At 36.8% G+C, this 20,312-nt stretch overlaps 1 protein-coding gene across 9 annotated transcripts in view; it reads left to right on the top strand.

Moving 5' to 3' along the window:
* The window catches only part of BCLAF1 (BCL2 associated transcription factor 1), a 33,654-nt gene extending 17,888 nt beyond the window's left edge, over positions 1–15,766 (top strand). For 3 of the 9 annotated variants that reach the window (XM_006123850.4, XM_075924243.1, XM_075924244.1), the window contains 9 exons: positions 1,601–2,272; positions 2,381–2,550; positions 5,903–6,008; positions 6,895–6,979; positions 7,649–7,824; positions 8,942–9,122; positions 12,096–12,242; positions 14,199–14,408; positions 14,566–14,938. In XM_006123850.4, coding sequence (XP_006123912.1) covers positions 1,601–2,272; positions 2,381–2,550; positions 5,903–6,008; positions 6,895–6,979; positions 7,649–7,824; positions 8,942–9,122; positions 12,096–12,242; positions 14,199–14,408; positions 14,566–14,571 — 1,753 coding nt within the window. In that variant the 3' untranslated portion in view covers positions 14,572–14,938. Of the gene's footprint in view, positions 1–1,600; positions 2,273–2,380; positions 2,551–5,902; positions 6,009–6,894; positions 6,980–7,648; positions 7,825–7,957; positions 8,048–8,941; positions 9,123–12,095; positions 12,243–14,198; positions 14,409–14,565; positions 14,939–15,352 lie in introns of those variants that run through there. The other 6 variants (XR_012902684.1, XR_012902683.1, XM_075924245.1 and 3 more) reach the window with 6 other exon arrangements.
* The last annotated feature ends 4,546 nt before the right edge of the window (positions 15,767–20,312 follow it).

Here is a 20,312-nt window from a genome sequence, read left to right as displayed (position 1 = left end):
AGGAATACTGTGTTGAGGGTTGATGCGGAATGAAATAAGTAGAGCCCATGAAATTGTAGATACCCATAATTTTTGCAGTTATGAATGCAGATAGAAATTTTGTGTCTAGAAACCTGAAAATATCTGCTTTATATCTGGGGGCATCTGCAGATGTCATTGCGGATATCTGTGGCTCATTTTGCAAATGCTGATGTGCAGGGCTTGACAAATTAGTCAATCTACTCGCCCGGGGTGAGTAGATTTTAAACTGGCATGGCGCTGCAGCACGATCAGCGCATGCGCAGCGTGCCAAACTGCGTGGCTGGCAAGTGGGGATCGCCGCCGCTTGTCAAGCTCTGCTCGTGTGGATACAAATTTTGTATCTGCGCAGGGCTCTAGAAATAAGCATTAACTTTTAAAATGCATTCAGCCATGCTCAAGATTTTAGGGTAAATCTATATTTACGTTGTTACAATGGTATGGCTTTAATGCATCGTTGTAGACACTGCCTATGCCAAAAGAAGGAGTTCTCTTGTTGGCAAAGATAATCCATTTCCTTGAGGCTATGTCTACACTGAAAACATTACAGTGGCAGTCCTACAGTTGCACCATTGTAGCATTTTAAGTGTGGACACTACTTACGTTGCCAGAAGGAGGTTCTCCTGTTGTTGTAGGTCATTGTTTTTCAAACTGCTCCACGGAGCCCTAGGGCTCCGCAGGACATCTCCAGGGGGCTCCGTAAGGTTGACAGACTGGAAACATCGATAGGTACAACACATACAATCAGTGGACCACTGGGGCTCCGCATAAACTTTTACGCATGCAAAGGGCTCCGGAGCCCAAAAAGTTTGAGAACCGCTGTTGTAGGTAATCCACCTCTTCATGAGGTGGTAGATAGATTGATGGAAGAAGAATTGTATTGACCTTGCACTGTCGTCATCACGGGTTAAGTGAGCCTAGCTATGTGTCTCAGGTTGTAGATTTTTCACAATCATGAGAGATGTAGCTATGTCAGTGTAAGATCTCCGTTTACACCAGCCTTTAGGCAGAGTAGTTAAAAGCCAGTTTACATAATTGTTCACAATATTCCTGAAGTCTTACAGTGACTAATGACCTTCTGCCAGTTTAGAATTATGGATCTCTCTGTTAAAACCCATTTTTAAAATTGTGCTGTGCTTGTAATTTTTTTTAAATGGTACCCTTACTTTTATTGAAAGAATTGTCCCTGAAATCAGGGTTCAACAGTAAACTGGAAACTGAAATGCCAAACTTCCTTTGGTTCCCCTACAGATAAAACGATAGGCATCAAATTATAGGCATTAAGCGGGGCATCAAATTATACTGCCCCAAGCTACTATTTTTTAAAATTCCTACAGCAGTTAGTGTGTTGGAGTTTATGTAGAAAGGGATTCTTTTCTTACATCCACAGCCACTTATGTGCTAATGGTTGAAAAATATGTAACAATAATGCTGTGCAAAAATGTATATTCAGTTGAACTATTCAGTGGAATTTGTTTTCGTGTTGGTGAATCTGTGATATTAAAGTAACTCAGAAGTGAAATGCAAATGAACTGGAATGAATGCAGTCCAGAGTTACCATCCTCTTCTTTGCTATCCACAGGTACACAGATGAAGAGTCTAGAGTATACCTGCTTGATAGGGGTAATACCAGGGAGAAAGAGGCCCAGAAGGAGAGAGGATCAGAAAAAGGGAGGACAGAGGGAGAAAGGGAATGGGAGGATCAGGAAGCTTTAGATTATTTCATTGATAAAGAGGCTGGGAAACAAAAGTTTAGTGACTCTGAAGGGGAGGAGACAGAGGAGACAGAGGATTATGGACAGTTCAGAAAATCTGTCCTGGCAGATCAGGGTAAAAATTTTGCTACTGCATCTCATCGGAATGCTGAGGAGGAAGGAACCAAATACAAATCTAAAATTTCAATGAAGGGCAATAGAGAGAGTGATGGATTTAGAGAAGACAAGAGTTATAAACTTAAAGAGACTGGCTATGTAGTGGAAAGGCCTAGTACAACAAAAGATAAGCACAAGGAAGACGACAAAAGTTCTGAGAGAATAATGGTGAAGAAAGAAACTCAGTCACCTGAGCAGGTAAAGTCTGAAAAGCTCAAAGAACTCTTTGATTACAGTCCCCCTCTACACAAGAATCTGGATGCGAGAGAAAAATCCACCTTTCGAGAGGAGAGCCCACTTAGGATCAAAATGATAGCCAGTGACTCCCATCGTCCGGAAGTTAAGCTCAAAATGGCACCGGTGCCTCTTGATGATTCCAATAGGTAAATTATCCCAGTTTGTAGTACACTTCCTCACCCACATAGTTTGCCTAGACATTATTTAAACCACTGGTTTCTATTTGTTTTTTTGTTGTTGTTGATGCATTTTAGACCTGCTTCCTTGACTAAAGACAGGCTGCTTGCTAGTACGCTTGTCCATTCTGTCAAGAAGGAGCAAGAGTTCCGATCCATCTTTGACCACATTAAGTTGACACAGGCCAGCAAAAGCACGTCAGAGTCATTTATTCAGCACATTGTGTCTTTGGTTCATCATGTCAAAGGTATGTGCTCGGTTTATTACATCAAATACCAGGGTCAGTATTTAGAAAAATGGCCAATTACAGTTAAACCTGCGTAATATCCCTAGGTAAAGAAATAACCGAATTCTCTGCTTCTTCATACTGATTTATTCATACTTTCTTTGGAGAAGAGCTCATTGTAAAATAACCCCAAAATGACTACACTGCTCATCCCAGAAAACTATAGCAGTAATACCTATTTGGAATAGTGATAGAGATGTAGCCGTGTTAGTCTGGGGTAGCTGAAGCAAAATGCAGGACAATGTAGCACTTCAAAGACTAACAAGATGGTTTATTAGATGATGAGCTTTCGTGCTATAGTTTTGATCTGAGGAAGTGGGTCTGGCCCACGAAAGCTCATCATCTAATAAACCATCTTGTTAGTCTTTAAAGTGCTACATTGTCCTGCATTTTGCTTTACCTAATTGGTATATTTTGAATAAATTGTGTTATGCAATTAAATAAATCATTGACAATTTGTGAATTTTTGCAGTCAAGTTTAAACATTCTATGTTTAAAAGCTGTATATTGGCCAATGTTTAGATTTCTTTGAGTTTACTAATTCTCATGTTTAGTGACTGTAATTTTTGTTGCTGGCAAATTATTCTATATAATGTGACAATATTGTAGAATCCTGTGATTGTGACACTTGGTGTCCCTCATATGGAAATAGTTTTTATTCTATTCATACTTTAAAAAATATGCAAAATAAATATACAAAAATAAAGCTAATGAAATTTCATCATGTTTTCTTTCTTTTTGGCAACTTGTATGCGACACTGGAGCATAGAATTTCATACTTAGTTATTTGGTGCTGTCTTAAGTTCATCCATTTTAAGTGGATTATATACTAATTCTTCTCTAGCAACAGTTATTACCATTCATTATCATTAGGCTAAATCAGTTCCTTGGGAAACATTCCAGTAAAGTGGGATGATTACCTGTTTTTCAATTAAGTATAAAATACTCCATAGTCTCATTAGTCAGACATATTATTGTCTGAATACAGTACTTTTGTCTAACGTGTGAGGACATTTACAACGTTTCTGAAATATACCAACTTTTTTTATTAGCAAAGCATTTCTTATTTGTTGCCAAGCATACATCATCTTCATCTCTCTTAGTTCATTAAGACAAAAGAGCTTGGTGATGAAAATTATTGCTGTTTCACAACAGAAGAGGGAATCATGTTTTTTAATTTTCCTAGAATAAGAACAGTCTGATCAGACGGCCAATTTTCATTTAACCATAATTATGCATTCATTATTAAGATACTTTAGATGTGCTAATTTGGTGTGCTGAACATCCAAAGAGTTCTACATATACTAAATAGCCAGAAGGATCAAGGCTTAGTAATTTTCTGAAATTTGAGTGGGGTTGCAAAATGAGTATTTTTGCAAAGAGGATTTGTAGAGCAGATATAAAGGTTGTTTAATAAAATAGCAACTTTACTAAATAACTATTTCACCACATATTGATGTGTAAGGGATTTAGAGCTTGATCCTACGCTTATTGAAGTCAATGGTAAAGCTCCCGTTGACTTAACATGGCCCAGGGTTGGAGCCTAAATGGGGGCAGTGTTTCTAAATCACTCACATTTTGATGACTGAATAAACCACTTTCTCTCTAAGGCTATGTCTATACTGCAGCTTTCTTCCGTAAAAGCTTATGCAAATGAAGCGCTGAGTACAATATCACTGGGCTTTATTTGCATAATTAATTAGCAGACTTTTTTTGTGCAAGAGGCTTTTGTGCAAAAAGAAGCTCTGTAGATGGCTCCTTTTTGCACCAAAAAACCCTCTTGTGCAAAGAGCCATTCTTCCTCATTTTTTCAGGAAGAACGGCTCTTGTGCAAGAGGGGGTTTTTGCACAAAAAGGAGCCATCTACCCAGTTCCTTTTTACCCAAAAGCCTCTTGTGTAAAGTAAAAATGGCTGCTAATTAATTATGCAAATGAAGTGCGGTGATCTTCTGCTCTGCGATTTATTTGCATAAGCTTTTGCGGAAGAAGGCTGCTGTGTAGATGTAGTCTAAATGTGGTATGTGAAATCTAGCATTTGGCTGGGAAATGTAACTGATAATCAACCAGTCTGTGGCCCAGTTATTTGTATACATATCATATTTTTGTTTCTAAACCAAACTTTTAACTTCAAAATCACTTTTTTGTGATCAGATTTTAGTAACTTTTTTTAAAGAACTGAAGATATGTTTCATTGGTATGCTGCAACTGGTCTGAACAGCTCTCTATTAATATTGAGCTGAAAATGCCCAGTGATGTTTTCTTTTTCATTGTAACTAGGTCCTGGAATGTGTTTTGAAATGGCAAAATCCATGTTACAAAAGTAAAATAGCTGTTGAAAGATACAGATGCAAAAACAGGCAAAGTTGAACCTTCTGTCTTCCTGGCAAAAATGGCATAAAAACTGAGTTGCTAGCTCAAATTCCTGGGTTTGATGGAATTATGATTGAGGCACTACCCTTGTAGTGGCCATTTCAAGTTTTAATGATTGGTTATGAGACATGTGCTGGATGTTGGGCGGTAAGTTGATACAGATGTATGTTGACCTGTTAAGCAGATAGCTTGCTTCATATGTAACATTTCATAGTTCATGACTTTTTACGTCTTTCTATTATACATTTAAGAACATTTGTTGATCTGGTCTTTAAAAATTCAGTGTTGCTATTATTTACTTTAAAAGTCTCCAAAAGCGCGCCCCCCCCTCCCCCAGAAAAAAAGAGAAGCTGTCAGGTTTGCCAAGATGCCAGATGTTTAAATGATTATATTCAGCAGTAGGTCTGTTAATTGACTTAGATAATTTTATCTCTGTTTCTAAAGGAAAAGTTGCACTCTTAAGAAAAACTTTGTTTAATAAGTTTACATGTAATTCTTGATGCATAAATTGTTTAACTGTTCTGTCAAAACTAAGTTAAAATTAGATTATTTAGAAATGTTGTTGCTTGCAGTTACTGACTCAAAATAACTGCATCTACTTCTCTGTAAAGTGTAAAGAAAGAATCCTAAACAGCTGCTCCTTTTCCTCCATCAGAGGGAAGTGTGTCAGGGAAGAATGTGACTTTGGTCAGTTTATGGTGCTTGAATTGTTTGTGGTAGTAGAAGGGCATACCTGTGAGAGAGATAGTAGTAGTGCTGTGCACTGCTGTTATCTGCTTGTTGAGGTTACAAGAAGGGTAAGAGTGGGGGAAAAGTCTCTAACAGATTTGTCTCTTCTGGTAAATATTTCTTTTTGCTTGCTATGTACCTTTGTCAGGAATGAAAATATCTATGTAAATGGAACTTAACTAATTAGACAGAATTTTTCCTCTATAACCAACAGAACAATACTTCAAGTCAGCTGGAATGACCCTAAATGAGAGGTTCACAGCCTATCAAAAACCTGCCGAAGAGCATTGCACCCGACAAAAGAGCCCAGAAATACACAGGTATTTCACAGTTGCATTACTAGACACTGCTAATTTCAGTGAAGCAATAAATCATATTTCTTATAAGACCTCCTGGTTAGGTGTCTCTTATTTCTGAATGCTTCCCTTGAGAGAGGCATGAACTGATCTGAGCACTGGACTAAGTGCCTGGAACTTCTGGATTCTAATCCTAACTCCTCCATCTGTGGCTTTGTGGCAAGTCTGGCTCAGTATATTAGTTGAGTTATACTTTCCTGCCTCGTGTAGTATTGAGGCTTAAATACTTTGAAGGTGGAAAAACCCTCTCGTGTGAGCTAGTTCATGCTGTGATGTGACTTGATCATTAACTTTTTCCTAATTTACAGCAGTTTGAAAATAAAAACCTGAGATGTGTTAGCACCTGAAAGGTAAGAAAAGGTAGGGCATATGTATATCCTTGCTCATCATTAGAATTAGTTACAAAAGGCTGTATGCCTTATCTTGAGTATGTTACATGTGAGGTTAAATATATTCTCTCTCGTCAATATTCTGCATCAAAGAAATGTTTTTCTGAGCTTTATTTATTTTTTCTTCCAAAATGTTGTCCTTGAGTGCTGTTTAGCATGAGGTATTGATGAGTCAATCACTTTTATAGAGATCTTGAAATACATAACCCATTAAAGTTTTTACATCTTTGAAAATGTCCTAATTGCACATGTGTATGATTAATGTATTTCATTGGGCAAAACTCAGATTTCTCATTATCTGATTAAAGTGCTCTAGGGATCTATCTATTACTGTAAATAGGTTATACTGCTGAACAATAAGAGGCGCTCTTGATTTCTTCGTTTATCCGAAAGGCACACCGGAAGCCATGAATAATCCCCGGCATCTATGGCTAGAAACTTTTTTTTTGTTTTATATTTAGGAGGATTGACATCTCTCCAACTGCCCTGAGGAAGCATACCCGTTTAGCAGGTGAAGAGAGAGTCTTTAAAGAAGAAAGTCAAAAAGTAGGTTCCGATTTAATATTGGTATTCTAGATTTATAAAATGTGTTTCCTTTTGAGTTTTAAACATCAAAGTGGAATATTTTTCTTCAAGTTTTGATTTGTATTTGTAGTCCAAAGAGAACTTGGACCTACATTATTTCTCCTCTCTGGCCTTGGACAAAATAGGTTAGCAACTTCTTAATTGGATTCCAGGATGTTTTCTTCCAATTTTCCTGATTTTTTGGGGGGGAGGGGGGGCATCATTTAGCTGATCCCACCACTAGAAATCAAGAAAACAGCTCACTTTGCAGATCTTGTAGCTGAAATAATTAGGTGTTCGTACTGTCCTAATACACTTCAGAATAAATTGCACTAAATAATAGTCCCACCCACACAAACCTGGCAGTTTGCTTGTAAAAATAGATCTCTGTGGTGATTTACCGAAACACCTTCATAGAAGCTAAATTCCTAGATGATATAAAAATCATCATGCGAAGACATATTAAAGTTAAACAAATTTGAGAGAAACCTCTGTCACTAACAATAAACTAAATGTTCAGAAAAGTATTGAAACTAGCCAAATATTATTACTCCTTTAGAAATTTGGAAATAATATAAATGAGGGGCCACCTTCTATCTTTTGGATTTTTCTGTTTTAAAATCCTGTCCCTGAAATCTGTTCCTTTTACAGGGAGATAAAAAATTAAGATGCGATTCTGCGGATCTTCGTCACGACATTGACCGTCGTCGAAAAGAACGAAGTAAAGAACGAGGGGACTCTAAAGGTTCCAGGGAAAGCAGTGGATCAAGAAAGCAGGAGAAAACTCCAAAAGATTACAAGGATTACAAATCTTACAAAGATGACAGGTAAATATTTAAATTTTCTAAATAGGTTTTTAGCTTCTAATTAGCCTTTTGTAATTGTAAGCTTAATTGCTTTCAATTTTCACTGTGTAATTGAACATTTAAATTTAAACAATTAAAATTATTTGTTTTACAGCAAAAATGTATTTGTCTTTTACACGGCTTATGGTGGATGAGGACAAAAACTTTGGAATAGCAAGCTAACACTGAAAAAAAAAATGACAAATTAATCTGTCCTATTATCCAGGCTACATCAGGAGGTTGGACTTCAATGCAGTACATTTCTGTAAACAGTTTGTGTAAGAACTTTGGTTCGTTATGCTTGATTCCGCACTTTTTCAACTCATAACACCCAGAGTATGAGAATTTTTACTGATGTCTAGGTTTAACATGGGTGAGAAGGGAATTTATTTTTCTAAAGCCAGTGGGCTATTTTTAATGAAAAATGTTAGTTTTTAAATTGTAATGTTTCAGTGAATAATTTATATTTGTGGTAAGAGAGACTTCAGGTATGACCTTTTGGGTATTGTATTAAAATATTGTAAATTGGGCCAAAATAATGCCAATACGGGATTACTGAATATAGAGTCTTGCATTTAGTTTTTTTTCTCTTGCTTTACACTGGGTATATGGATTTTACTTGTGCTTCATTTTTTTCCCATTTCCTTTCTGCCTCTGGTGTCCCTATTGTCATCCACTGGCTAGTTTAGTATCCACAAAGGAATGCCCAGCATATATCTACTATTCTCAACAATATGTGGAAACTCAATTAAGTTGATTTGAAACTTTTGCTCTAAGGGTTTTCCTCCCTTCTTCTTTCCCTTTTGCTACTCCCAAAATGGCAGTTAAATAGGCCACTCTTCATTGAATCAAAAACCAGAGAAGTAATTTTGCAGTCTGCTGGTTTCCAACTAAGTAGCAATAGTATTTGCACAATAGATTTTAAAGATATGGAAGGAGGATGAAAAATGAAATTATATTCCACCTTTAAAATCTGAAATACATGATTTATAACCGGAGGGGAAGATAGCTTTTGCATAATCGGAGACCTCCTTTAGTGTAGCATACTACAGGGTATCTGTTTAAAACAGCACAATGTATTTTTATTTTTATTTTTCAGTAAGCAAAAAAGAGAGCAAGACCGTTCTCGATCTTCCTCATCTTCTTCCCCATCTTCTGCCTCATCCAGTTCACGAGAAGAAAAGGATTGCAAGAAGGAGAGAGAAGAAGAGTTCAAAACCCACCATGAGCAGAAAGAATATTCAAGTTTTGCAGGAGTCAGCAGACCAAGAGGCACTTTTGTAAGTCATTCTCTGCTCCTTCCCAAATGTTCATTACTGTGCTGTTCTTACCTGAAAGCAGCTTTGGGTAATTGGTATGACTTTAGGATCCATTTTCCCATGATTGATATGCAGTGTTTTATTTTAGAAATATTATGTTGACGTATGCAGACACTATTGTGTGCTGTTCAGAATTGTTTGGATCTGAATGTTTTGTTTACTCAGACCAGCTAAAAACGAAAGTAAACTTACAACATTTTATCAAGTTGTAGTGCATTCTTTGTTAATTATTCAGAATATCAAGTTTTCAAACCTGTTTATATTATGGACCACAGTAGAAGTGAAAAATCTTTTTAAGACAACTCTCCTTCCAAGAGTTTCCTCACAGCAACAATAGCAGTGGGTTACATAGAAGTGTCTTAGGAGGACAGTATGGGTGTGTCTAGACTACAGGGTTTTTTAAAAAAATTGCCTGTGTCTAGATTGCTGCCACATTCTTTCAAAAGTAAATCGAAAGAATGCTGTAGTTTTTTTCGACTGTGGAAAACCTTGTTTTACGAGGAATAACACCTTTTTTCAAAAGAGCTCTTTCAAAAAAAGGTGCTATGTAATGTAAACGGTGCTTTTTTTCGAAAGAGAGCATCCAGACTGCCTAGATGCTCTTTCAAAAAGTGTCTTGCTTTTTTGAAAGTACTGGTTGTAGTCTAGACGCTTTTTTTCCCAAGTATCTTTCGAAAAAGCCTCTCGAAAAAGGCTTTCAGTCTAGAATTAGCCTTAGAGACAAGTAAAGAAACCAAACAAACTTGTTAATGCTGTGGGTACAGCTTCTTGGTTACTTTTACTACTTTGGATGTGTGCAACTGGTTTCTTTTATTTGGGACGGGATTTTAATATCAATTTAATAATAGTAAATTTTGCTTTTTGTTGCCAATGTTTCCAATTTTTGCAGGTCACTTTGCAGTTTGGGTCTACCCTATAGTAATTGCTATCCCTTTGATTTTGTTATCTAGAAAATCATACATGGCTTAATTTATACACTCAACAGAGCCATGACGCGGTTGTGCTGGGGAAATCAGGGCTACTTGCTTTTGTTTTAGTGTTTCTCTGAGTATCTTGGATTGGCTGCAGTAAGCAGCAAAGCTAACTAGTTGAAAGCTGAAAGGTGGTTAGCATTGTGATTTGGAAGGGTGTGGGGACCACAGTCCAGACAATGTTTTAAAAATCACTAATTAATAAAAAGGATGCAAACAACATATTGATATAGTTAGCTGATTCTAAACTGGTAAATGTGAAAACCAAGAAAAAAGGTAAAAGAGGCCTCTGGTGATTAGGATCATAGGCAGGAAGTAAACAGTTTAGGAGCTGTAAGTTTGAACATTACAAGCTATATCTTGGTGAAAAATTCTAAACATACAGATGGAAGGAATATCCTGGGGGAAGGGATAGCTCAGTGGTTTGAGCATTGGCCTGCTAAACCTAGGGTTGTGAGTTCAATCCCCGTGGAGGCCATTTAGGGATTTGGGGCAAAAATTTGTCAGGGATGGTACTTGGTCCTGCATCCTGCTGTGAAGGCAGGGGACTGGACTCAATGACCTTTCAAGGTCCCTTCCAGTTCTAGGAGATAGGCAATCTCCTATAATTTAATTTATCCTTTGAAGGGAATAACTAAACTATATTGATGACTCCTTCATGTGACACTGAATCATTTATGCTGAAAGAGACAATAGATTAGACATAAGTAAACCAAGTTATATGGCTACAAAAAAGGCCAGTGCAAATTTCAGTTGAATATAAAGTGGCATCAGTCTGTTGCCATTATGCCTTTTCTATACAATTTTGGTGTGCTGCACATGCAACCCGGTTCAGTTCTGGGAACCTCTTTGTTAAAAAAGTGAAGTTCAGAGAACAACAAAAGTATTCACAGGACTGATAAGGTTGATTTATATGGAAAGAATAACAAAGGTAAATATGTATATTGCGCTGTACAATTACTAAAAAAGGACATACTTCCTCAAGTACTTGGTGAAGAGGAATTTAGCATGATACAAAGGTATATAGCTACAAATAATGGTACAAAACTGAAAGGGAAGATTAGGGCTGAAAATAATTAAAGTCTTGCTTAGAAAGATTAGATTGTGGAAGAGTTTCTTAATAAAATGTGTAGGTTCTTCAAAGATTGATAATCTGAAAACTAAATTGGACAAATGTACTGGAAGAAACATTGCAATTTATGTTATTTAGGCAAATGATGTGCTGCTAATTGAATGTCTCACTACACAATCATCAGAAGTCAGATGTGTCAAAGAACTTTCATGATACTTTGGGCTTAGATGATAGTATCATTCTGTTTCTCTAATGTCAAATGCTATTTCCTTCCTCACAGTGACAGTGTCCCCTGTCACAGTCTTAATTTTGCAATGAAGAGAATTCATAGGATATTGGAGGCCGAAGTATTGCATAAACTTATGCATTCACGCTAATATTTATTCCAGATTATCTTTCTAAAAACCTCCACTACTTGTACAATCTTCTTTAATACTATATCCAACACTTTTTTCAAATTATCCTTCTCAAATGTCTCCATTTTAGTTTTTCTTTTTAGTGTGTGGGTTTGTCTTGTGAATCCTCCTCTGGTCTGTTTAGTCTATTTCAATTCAGAGATAATTAGGTAAGAAACTGTCTGTGTTTTATGTTCTTTTCTGCATTCTTTCCTTCTTTTTGGTCAATAAGTTCCCTTAATTTTACATTTATTGGTAAATGTATACTAAAAATCCCATGAACATATTAGAATGCATTTCAGCTGAAGAGAGGATCGTTAGCTCAAAGTGAACATGTGAATTACATGTGAATTTTTAAACTGCAGTTTTATGTTTATGTATCTTTTAATTGAGGAAAGATACAGAAATAACATTTTGGTTAATACAGTTGAACTTGAATATTTGCTTTGTGACTATTTATATATTGATTAAATATAAAATACTTTTGGTTAATCAGTTTCGAATTAGGGGCAGAGGAAGAGCCAGAGGAGTTTTTGCTGGAACAAATGCTGGTCCCAGCAACTCAAATACTACTTTTCAAAAGAGACCGAAGGAAGAAGAGTGGGATCCTGAATATACCCCAAAAAGCAAGAAATACTTCTTGGTGGGTGTTGGAAAACTTACCTACATATAATGCATGCATCTTTTATAAAAGCATATTTTATAACTGATGTCTGTGTGCATGCTGTTTCCATGTTGGTAGCAGTCAATTATTTTAGCTTATTACCATGACAGCATCAGAGTCCTAGTTGGTCCAGTGCCTGCTTCTCTTACATCCTTCTACAGTGGAGTGGTGGGCAACAGTAGCAGGTCAATTCAGAGAGGACACCTCCCCACCCCCCACTCCTACTTTTTTCATATCTTTGGGGTGGAGGAGGAAGAAGAGTGACAACCTACCACACGCAACTTAAAACGTTCACACATAGACACGCACAAACTTGAGCGTTTTCCTCCAGTGGATGTAAAGCCGTGCTCAACTGTGCCTGGGAGTCCTGCAAAAGTGGTATGTCATGAGCAGAGCAATATGGGAAGGGTGTGGTGCACATGAATTGCCTTTGATAGCAGTAGCCTTGCTGCTCTCAATTAGTGAGAAGCATGAAATTACTTCGACATCTGTTAAATATTACTTTTGCATACTGGTATCAAAAGAAGGGTATAAAAGGTCATTGAACAAGGTATTTCTTACTTAGCTTGTTGACTATGCAGCCTCTCTTCTTGTCATGCTCCTTAATCTCTCTTTTTATTGAGTGGCTTATCAAATGATCGTAGAATACTAATACTATAGTATTAAATGGTAAAAATTAAAGGTTAATTCGGTTAAGTGATATTAGTTAGCGAATTACTGTAGAGTAATCAAAAGCTTTATACAGGGATATCTCCACCAATAGTTCTGTAAGGAACTGTAATGGGCTTAAGAAAGAGGAACTTTAATGTTGTTTCTTCACCACAGAAAGCTAATTGGGAGTATCTCTTTTGGGATCCTTAGCATATTTTAACTGTTTCTTCCTCGTAGAAGAGATTAACTGTTTTTATATATAAAACCTAGGGCTTTTGCTCTGCTTTCAGCTCATACAAGTAAACGTATATTTCCCTAGTTCCCCCCACTTCCAATCCAAATGTTTTTGAAATTTGTACATGTTCCCCCTTCCAAAAATTTGTTTACAAAACATTAATTTTTAGTAAGGTTCAGAGGGTTACAAAGTGAAGGTTTACCTGTAAACATTTTCTAGTCAGACAGATAACAGATGTTCTGTCATCCTCAATAGTTGCACTAAATTCCTAAGACTTTTTCAAATGTCACAAATGCAGAATAGGGAAAACTGCATTTAAATCACATTTGAAGTGTGATTTTTATTTTTAAACTGCACAATAAAATAGGTTATCGGAGTGCTACATATGTCATCAGTTTTGCTTAAAGAAATCACTTTGGCCTTTCTAGAATTATGAAATAGGATTTTTGTGATTAAAATCAACAAAAATACAAGTTTGCAGTAACAGAGAGGCTACAGGAATGTGCCTATTAATTAGTCAGTTTCTGCTTTTCAATTGTATGGAAGTTATTGAGGTGTGTCCCCCCCCCCTTTCCTCTCACATTCTGCATCAGATAGCATGTGAAAGGCATTACTTCCAACAATGGCAGAAGATTGTGAAAATAGATTGGCAAGGTTTAAAGCTTGTAAATTTCATTAAATAAAAGGTGGGCAATAAATTTCCAAATAATTGGAAATTTGCATAGTTCTATCTAGGAAAAGATGTCTCAGATATGACTCTTCACAAATAAAGCCTTCAACATTTCTAAAACCATATTGCAAATGTTTGCTTACAGTAACATTAGAAATTTGAGGACATACCTTATCAATTATAAAATAGTAGTTTACACTCACAGCTTAAACTATAATATATTCCCTGGAAAACTTATGTACAGATTATATACAAAAGCACACTTGATGGTGCATTGAACTTAAGGTGCCTACATGTTACAGTAATTGCTGCATTACAAATGATCAAGAATGTTGTTCATTTAACTCATCCCTGTTCTCTTTGACCTATGTTACTATAGCATGATGACAGAGATGATGGTGTGGATTATTGGGCCAAAAGAGGAAGAGGCCGTGGCACTTTCCAGCGTGGCAGAGGGCGGTTTAACTTCAAAAAATCAGGTAGCAGTCCAAAGTGGACACATGACAAATACCAAGGGGATGGGCTTGTGGAAGAAGAAGAAGAAACAATGGAAAATAATGAAGAAAAGGACAGACGCAAAGAAGAAAAGGTAGAACACTCTGGCTTGTTGCTGAATTGAAGAACAGATTTCCTTCCTCACCATACCCTAAGTGATAAAATTGACAAAAGCTTCATTTAAAAAATTCATATTGATGCAATAATGAACAAATGGGGGCAACTCATCCATATTTCCTTTATTTTTACAGGAGTAATATGAAGAAAAATTCCATCTGAAAAAGCAGCCCTTGCACCACCCACACATCATTTTTAATATTTTTGTCGTCAAATGAATGTAAGCATTTTACTTAAATTTTACTGTTTAAAAGTAGTTTAGAGATTGTTTTTTGTTTTAAGCCTTTAGAAATCTTGATATAGTAAACAATATGTTGACGATCGTACAGATAGAAAGTAAAAAGATATTTGTAATTATCAACTTTTAAGAACTTTTACTGTCTGTTATATACAGTGTAATTCTGCTCTGTCTAAAAGATATGGTCAAGTACAACTCAAAAGTTTTGATTCTTCCCCATGACGCTGTGTTTTATTCTGAAGTAAACTTATAGCTCTGCATACCTGAAATCTTGGAAGAGCATTTTTTTTTATAAATTAGTACTACTTGGTTTCAATTACAATGGGGTTAGTGTTTTCCTTAAATGTACTGAATTAGGGCAAAATCTGTTTTGTTTTGCCATTCATCCAAAAGTAGTGTTAAAGATTGGTGCCTTAAGCCAGTCTGTTTTATAAAAGAACTTTTCACGGTGAACAGACTGAAATGAAATGTACATGAGAATAGCTTGCTTAAAGCAATCTTAACCATAGTTTGATGGGAACAGTACTACAAGACTAAGGGAGTTCACTTCCTAATTTAATAATTGCAGAAAACTTGCTATGGATCATATTTGAGAGCTAAAGTATTTCAGTAACCCTTAAAGTGAATGTGGATGGAGATGTATACAAACCTGTATTAACATTGTCATACATTCACATTTCTAGACCACCCCCACGATGGGAGCTTTCTTCTGAACAGATCTAAATCTGACAAGTATAGTTGTAGCATAAAAGGTGCTACGTTTCTCCGTCCTTATACCGCTACTGGGGAAATGCCTCAACTGTTTGTTCAACAGCCCAAAAGTAGTTTGACTTCTATACACTGTAACCGGAAGATTTGTCCTACATTCCAAATGCATGTTCCATTTTTGCATATGACAGAACAAGGTAAACCACTAGCGGGTAAATAGTTATCTTTAAGAAAATTTGTTTAGTATATTTCAGACTTTGCATGCAGAATGTATGAAGTCTTAAAACTTTTCAAGCACAGTGAGTTACATGAAATGACAATCTCAAGACTTTGTTCCAATTCATAAAATTGCCATTTCAATTTCTTTGTGGGCTTTCTCTTCAGGTGCATATTCTGGGAAGTGTGAATTCTCTATCACGTTTACAGTCTCAGATGGAATAAAAACCTAAACGTTTTAAAATTTGTGACTTACTACTCTGATAAATCTTACAGAAACTTGAACGTTTTAGCATATAATGAGCTGATACAGGTTAAAGTTCCAAAATACATTCCCTATCAATATTTGAAAAACATCCTGCAGAACTAAATTTCAAAATGAAACTTGCAATTAGATTTAAGATCACGAACACCTGAAAACAGTAATCAGTTGTCTTGCACTTTTGTTGCAGCAATAACAGAAGCTAAGGACTAAAAGTCATGCACCTTTAAAAATCTTATTACTACTAGGTTAAGGATGCAAGTTAAAATACTGTGGTGTATATTAAAAGCATTTTATTAAAGTAAAGCAAGTTGTTAACACTGAAATGTAGAAGTGGAACTAGCAATAAAGTATTAAACAGAAGCTTTCAAACCATTTCCAGCTATGTTGTTTATAACATAGCCTAATTCCATAAATAACAGGGCTTGAAAAGTCTCCTGCAAATCTACAAACCAGAAGCTAGCAGTAAAATCATGGTCAAAAGAAGGCCAGTAAAAGCTTGATTTGTGTCAAGGGTCACCTGTGTCTTTTTCCTAAGATACTACAATAGTACACACTTAGTAATATAAAAGTCTGTTTATACAAGTGTTTTAACTGTGTAAACCAGTAGTTTCTGGAGAGCTTGGTAGTAGGATATACAACCCCTACAGCAACTTAAAGATGATCTAGAGCTAGTGTGGAAAGATCTCAATTCTGTGACATGGGTGGAAATATGCCTCAGCATAGAATCTAGCTCTCTAATTTATTAAGAGAACTTTCCATCTGGAAAGGACAATCCTCTCCCTCCTTATACACCCAGTTGTGTGGATGTTTATAGTGAAACTTTTTAGCTTTATTCCCTTCTTAGTGGGACTTATTTATATTGGCTAAGAATACCCTGTTAAGACTCTTAAGAACATCAAGTGTAATGGAGATGGGGAGGTAAGTTTGAAAACATCAGATCATGCTGTCATTTATTTATGCGTCACGTTAATTGTTTCAGAAGCAGTATAGTTTCAGATGGCTTAAATTTCATAACTAGAAACGACAAACATCAAATGCTACCAAACACTGGCTTATCATCAAGTATGCACATCCATGCTCTAGAGTAATGAGCATCTTCAATTTTCCTTCTGTTCAGAAATCTAGGAGTAAAAATTAACTGCCATCTTTCCCACCCGCACATTCACAATCTCTGACTTAATTGTTTGAATTCAAAGGTGGTTGATAAGATAAATACAGATGCATTTCCATAGGACATTTTACCTTGAAAATAGTGTGCACGGAGAAGCTATGTAGTAAACTGAATTAACATGAAGACACTTCTTTTGCAATTGGAGCCAGGAAAAAACTTTTCCAGAAACAGATACATGTAAGTGATCAGATAAGACACTTAAGCTGTCTAATACACCAGGACTTCTCAAACTGAAACTGAGTATACATAGTAGCATGAATTCTAAAGATTGTCAAGTTAATGCTCTCATACTGTACATCACTGTGCCCTGCAATATTATACCCTATTGGAACACTACATAGTGCTTATTATACATGTTCTTACAATAGTCCCTCTCCACAAGATGATCTCTGCTCCATTTGTCATCTTATGGTCAGTAATGGTAATAAAAGCATAGATATGTAGTATTTAAGTCTGCTAATGTAAATAGGGAGAGTTGAGGGAGGGGGGAAAAGGGTGGCTCTGCTTCACGCATAATTGTACAAATGCTAAACTTTCAATTTGTTGACACTTTTTTGGAAGGAAGTAGTGCAAGGAGTGTTAGTTCAGTAAATATTTGAACCAGTAGAGTAACTAAAAGATTGGACATTCTACTCCATTTCTGCTTTAATTTTTCATGCAACCCTTACCTCTATTTAGAAGATCTGATTTTGTTCTTATTACTTAAGAGATGACTGAGATGTAAAACTGATTACTCTGACTTCCAACTAAGCTTCTTCACACAGACTTTGGTATGCTTAAGTAGAGGGAATGAGGAGGAATGGAAAAATAACAATCAAACTCAAATATTCAGAGACTAGTATCCCAGAGTTCACCCTGACTGCAATTAATGTGCATCAAAAGTACATCTAGACTGTGCTACTATTTTGGGATGCTGGAATATACTGAAATAGCAACGCTATATCTTTAAACAAGCCTGCTATTTGTCAGAATAGTGCCTTATTTTGAAATTTGGCATGGTCTACACGGCGCCAAATTTCAAAATAAGCTCTTTTGACCTAGACTTGGAATAAGCTACGCAATTTGTGTAGTGCAAATTGCGTAGCTTATGCCAACAGAAGGATGCTGTCTAGATGCACCCTAAAACTCGAAGGAAGCTAGAAATAAGTCAGTGGGGTAGACTTGGACTTATATGGAAAAAATTATGAATACTTGTATTAAGGGTCATCTCTAGCTGCACACCCAGCTGCCCCCTTCACCACTTCTCCCTCCCTCATTGAACCCTTTCCCCCAACCCTTCCCAGCCCCCCTCCTTTCTCAAGCAATGCAGACCAGAGGTGTAGCCAGGGGCAATGGTCCCTCCTCCATATTTACTGGCAGCGGTGGAATCTGCTTGTACTACAACAAATCCAAGTAATTTGGTCCAGCAACCTAGGTAGGCACTTGATAGTATTTGTATTGCAGTAGTACCTAGATGACTCAGCTGAAAGTGGGCTTGCTTGATGCTTTATATCCATAACATGAGAATGTCTGCCTAAAAGGATTTATTAACTCTAATAGACAAGATTAGAGAGGGTCTTATTCCCATTTACAGAGAGGAAACAGAGGCACAATTAGTGACTTGCCTGAGGTTGCAAAGGAAGTCTGGAAAAGGTAGGAATTGAATTCAGGCTGTCTTGGTATCTCAATTTGAAATTCAGCTTGTTTCAGGAGTCAGACTGCAGAAATAAAGTTATGATTGACTAAGGCTATGTTCACGCAGCAGATTTAGTTTTGGAATAACTGATGTTGCCTACACTGTCAGCATTTATTTTGAAATAATGTCAAGCTGGAGGACTTCTTACTTTGACTCATGTAACCCTCATTTTACGAGGACTAAGGGAAGTTAAAACGAAGAGTGATCTTTCTTCGACTTCCTACTGTGTAGACAATTCCAGAAGCTGAAACAAGGTATTTTGACTTGTTACGCAAGTGTCGTAGCTCATATTGCATAGCTCATTCTGACTTCAGCCCTGCTATGCAGACATGCCCTAACTGACCAGTAACAGGCTGCAAGCTGAGGTATTTAATAGTTATTTAATCTACTTATATTGAGAGTTCATGCAAGAAAGAGGTTAAGTGAGAAATTTCTGGACCTCAATGGGTGTCCTCTTCATTCATGCTAGCATAGTATGTAGGCATCTGGGGACATGCAGAAGAAAGAGACCTGCCTTATCCTGAGCCAAGTTTGAATGACAGGCTGGCAGAATTATTGATCTGCTGTATAAACTTCTCATATGCCAGGAATTGGGGGATCAACAGTAGATGTGAAAAAATGACTTCAAAATAAGCCCAAGAAAATGATTGATTTCTTACCCTACCTCAATTCTTCCACACATCAAGAAAGACAAAAGATTATAAAATACGAAACAAGATCATGAAAATGAAGCACCTAAGCACAATGTGAGACTGCCTCCAGTAACTGTCCTGCAGAAGTATACATTCCTTAGGCTGTGTCTACACTGGCATGATTTTGCGCAAAAGCATGTTGCCGGTCTACACTGGCGGGGAGTTCTTGCGCAAGAACACTTACGTTCTAATGTGTGAAATCAGTGCTTCTTGCACAAGAACTATGATGCTCCCGCTAAGCAATAAGCCCTCTTTGCGCAACTGTTCTTGCGCAAGAGGCCAGTGTAGACAGGCAACATGAATTTCTTGTACAAGAAAGCCCGATGGCTAAAATGGCCATCGGAGCTTACTTGCACAAGAGTGTCTACTCTGGCACGGATGCTCTTGTGCAAAAGCACATCTCTTGCGCAAAGGCACATGCTAGTGTAGATGCTCTTGTGCAAATACTTGAATGCAAGAAGAGTATTTGTGCAAGATCATGCCAATGTAGACATAGCCCTATTGTTTAAGACATTAGCTCAAAATAAGCCTCACACAACTGAGGCCTCCTTGCTGAGCTCCTAAGTACACTTATGCCTATCAGATTTTTAAAAAGCACTTTGAGCTAGTGACAAGAATTACTTCATCTTTAATCCAAGATCATCAGTATGAACAAGCATCATGTTAAAGGGGATTAATCCCCTCTAAGAAAACAAACTCTTACATGGCCTCATCAATCATTAAGAAAGCTGAAAAGTTCATAGGAGAGCTTATACACTCTTCCACAGCTCAGAGCCATAAATGGGGAAATATTTCTAGGCTCTACTCTGCAAGTGATGGTGATGGCAGCAGTTGCTATGCATTGCTTTTATCAGGATACGAAGTAGGAAGCAGAAAGACATTAAGGTAAGGAAATAAATGGGCAATGAAAAGGACT

This window comes from Pelodiscus sinensis, chromosome 3 (assembly GCF_049634645.1).
Source record: "Pelodiscus sinensis isolate JC-2024 chromosome 3, ASM4963464v1, whole genome shotgun sequence".
Lineage (NCBI taxonomy): Eukaryota > Metazoa > Chordata > Testudines > Trionychidae > Pelodiscus > Pelodiscus sinensis.
The sequence above is the reverse complement of the archived record's forward strand: the minus strand, read 5'-3'. Positions and strand labels throughout refer to the sequence as shown.